This window comes from Eschrichtius robustus, chromosome 13 (assembly GCF_028021215.1).
Source record: "Eschrichtius robustus isolate mEscRob2 chromosome 13, mEscRob2.pri, whole genome shotgun sequence".
Taxonomy (NCBI): domain Eukaryota; kingdom Metazoa; phylum Chordata; class Mammalia; order Artiodactyla; family Eschrichtiidae; genus Eschrichtius; species Eschrichtius robustus.
The window spans coordinates 46288744-46292187 of NC_090836.1; the positions used below are offsets into that span (position 1 = coordinate 46288744).

At 39.6% G+C, this 3444-nt stretch overlaps 1 protein-coding gene across 1 annotated transcript; it reads left to right on the top strand.

Moving 5' to 3' along the window:
* Positions 1–1057: 1057 nt before the first annotated feature.
* On the top strand, positions 1058–2056 carry LOC137775518 (olfactory receptor 9K2). The gene has a single exon (XM_068561462.1). It carries the CDS (start codon positions 1115–1117, stop codon positions 2054–2056), a length of 942 nt encoding a protein of 313 aa, XP_068417563.1. The 5' UTR covers positions 1058–1114.
* The last annotated feature ends 1388 nt before the right edge of the window (positions 2057–3444 follow it).

Sequence of the window (3444 nt, forward strand, 5' to 3'; positions counted from 1 at the left end):
GGCCCTAGTATGTGGCTTTCAACATATATTATTTCTTGGTACCTCATTTTCCTTACTGTAAACTGGGGACTATAATAGTACTCAGCTCATATTATTGTTGTATGTATTAAATGAGCTACTATGAAAGCATTTAGAAAAGTAGCCTATAAAAGGTGCCACATAATGTTTGCTATTATTATTGTTGTCTAAGCAGAGTCATGCATATAAAGGCCTGAGGGGAGAGAAAGAGGGACCATGAGCTCAAAATCTTGTTTGAGCTGTCTAGTAAATGAACTAATGATGGCTGTGAAGGTTATATCCAGGGTAAATAAGAATTCAATCAAAAATTTCTTCATATGTATCTTTTGTTTAGTATCCATTTCTAAAGAAATTCTTCTGTCTAGTCAGTGTAAGGCTTTTTCTTCAAAAACTATGAGCTGTCAGTTGAGGAAATGCAGGGAGATTGTATTTATGAAAGGGGTTTTGAGGCTCATCTGCAGAAATAGCATGCAAGTGCTAATAATTTTTGTGCTTGGTTGTGCACAACTTTTTCTTTGTAAGTATATAACTTACATTGGAATTGAAAGTTTCCAATACCCACAAAAAGTAATTGCACCTTTTAAGTAGTCTTAAAATTCAGTCACTTTCTTTGTATCTGCTGGTACTTAAGCCCTCCAAGCTAAGTTCTCCTAAACTAGACAGCTGAAGCCCCTAATATCTCTAAACCCAGACACCAAAATTCCTTAAAAATGTCATTTATTGAAATATTTGTGCTCTCTCCCAATCACCGTTTCATGACATTAAATTTATTGCATAAATCACAAATTGGAAATATATACAGAAGTGATACTTGTAAATGTGAAAGGTATTTGGATGAAAAGGCATGGCATTAGACTCAGAGGAAAAAGCTCTAATTCCACCACTTGTATGAATTAGGACATAAAACTAACCTTTTGGTTCCTCATCCGTTGCAGTTGGCTTAAATTTAAGTCACTGCAATTTTTAAGGTTAAAATAAATAATGATTTTAGAATAGCTTTGTGAATACTAATACTGTAAGAGATTATTTGTAGCTAGGATGAAAGCCAAGAGTTCATTTGTTTATTTTGCCTTGTGCCTCTCAGCAGGTTTCTGGCATGGCTGACAGGAGAACAAGCAATCGCTCAGAAGTGACTGACTTCATCCTTGTAGGCTTCAGGGTCCGCCCAGAGCTCCACATTCTCCTCTTCCTGCTATTTCTGCTTGTCTATGCCATGATCCTTCTAGGGAATGTTGGCATGATGGTCATCATTATGACTGATCCCCGGCTGAACACGCCAATGTATTTCTTCCTGGGCAACCTCTCCTTCATTGATCTCTTCTGTTCATCTGTTATTGTACCCAAGGCAATGATCAACTTCTGGTCTGAGAGCAAGTCCATCTCCTTTGCAGGCTGTGTGACCCAGCTCTTTCTCTTTGCCCTCTTCATTGTGACTGAGGGATTTCTCCTGGCAGCCATGGCTTACGACCGCTTCATTGCCATCTGCAGCCCACTCCTCTACTCTGTCCACATGTCAACACGTCTCTGTGCTCAGTTGGTGGTTGGTTCCTATTTTTGTGGCTGCATCAGCTCAATTCTTCAGACCAGCATGACATTTACTTTATCCTTTTGTGCTTCTCGGGCCATTGACCACTTTTACTGTGATACTCGCCCACTTGAGAGACTATCTTGTTCTGACCTCTTCATCCATAAAGTGGTTTCTTTCTCCTTATCTGGCATCATTATCTTGCCTACCATCATAGTTATTATTGTTTCTTATTTGTATATCGTGTCCACAGTTCTAAAGATACCCTCCCCTGAGGGACGTAAGAAAGCCTTCTCCACCTGCAGCTCTCACCTGGGAGTCGTGGGTGTACTGTATGGTGCTGTATTTTTTATGTATCTCACTCCTGACAGATATCCTGAGCTGAGTAAAGTGGCCTCATTATGTTACACCCTAGTCACTCCCATGTTGAATCCTTTGATTTACTCTTTGAGAAACAAAGATGTCAAAGAGGCTCTAAACAAACTTTTGGAGAAGAAAAGTACTATTCTGTGATTATTCTTTCTCTTCCACTAATGATGTTGTGGCTGATTATTTTGTACTCCTGGCCATCAATGAAACTTATTCTCCCAAGTTCATAAAAATATTATTGAAAGCTTTTTAAGGTAATGTATCCTTCCCATATATTACTTTTTTTTTCCATCTGAGACATTGTCAATCTTAAATGTCCTGGATATTGGAGATGTTCTGGACATTAGAGAAGCATTTTTCAAGGTGAATCTTCACACTGATCTCAAATAACATTTTATTTCACGGAATTGATTTCTATTTATTTTTATGGCATACTGCTGAACACTATTTTTATATATTATTATAGCGTTTAAGCAATTATTTTGTCTGATGTTAGTCTCTGGAATTGCTCCTTTGCTTGCACATTTTGGTCACTGACAGAAGTGTTCAACTTATTTTTTAAAGTAAAATATTTCTCAATTTTATTACTAGTTTCTCTAGCATATTAAATGGTGTTGACCTGAAACAAAAAGACTGCCAAATATTTCTCTAGCAAAGGTGGGTTTATTTGGGATCAGCAGAGAATTGCAATTTGTAGTCTGTAATCATGGTGAGCCACACACAAGTCCCTGCACGTCAAGGGAAGGAAAACAGTTTTATAGAGGGAAGAGGAAGTTGGGAGGGCTATAGAGAACAGAATGCCTGGCTTTTCATTGGCTGAGTCTTTGCCAGGGAAGAAGAGGAATCTTCTTCTTGTGTAGCCCTTCCAAAGGAATAGATCAAAGGATGAAAAACACAGCATCATTTTAGAGAAAAAAAGCCCTGGTCCTGAAAGAATGGGTTGAAGACTAGCCACCTTAGGAGAAGCAGCCCCCGTTCTGCAGGGAATAGGCTGAAGGCTAGTCAGTTTCAGTGGAACAGTCTGATCTCAAATCTTACCAAAGTGCCAAATGAGTACTAACCTAAAGAACAACGCCTTAACCAGAAAGACAAAACCTTTAAATAGATCCCAAATAAAGCCTAGAGATCTTCAAATGCAAAGAGGGTGAAAGCTCAGATCCAGGAGAAAGCCACACATTCAAACTCCACGGTAGGTGAGAAAAACAGTAAGCAACAATGGGCTCAAATGAGGGTACTGCACCTGTTTGCTCACCTGTCCCAGAACTGTCGGGAGTCTTCTCTGGTCCCTGTATGGGCCACCGAAATGTTTCCCTGAAACAAATAGACTGCCAGGTATTTCTCCAGCAAACATGGGTTTACTGGGGAGCAGCAGAGAACCGCAATTCAGGGTCTGCAACCATGGCAAGACACATGTAAGTCCCTGAATGGCAAGGGAAGGAGAACTCTTTTAAAGAAGGAAAAAGAAAGATTGGGTGCTATAGTGAACAAAGGGTCCCTGGCTTTTCATTGGCTGGGTCCTTGACAGGAAGGAA

What these genes read in the sequence shown, in the direction of transcription:
- LOC137775518 (XM_068561462.1), top strand. Translation starts at nt 1,115, where the DNA reads ATGGCTGACAGGAGAACAAGCAATCGCTCAGAAGTGACTGACTTCATC.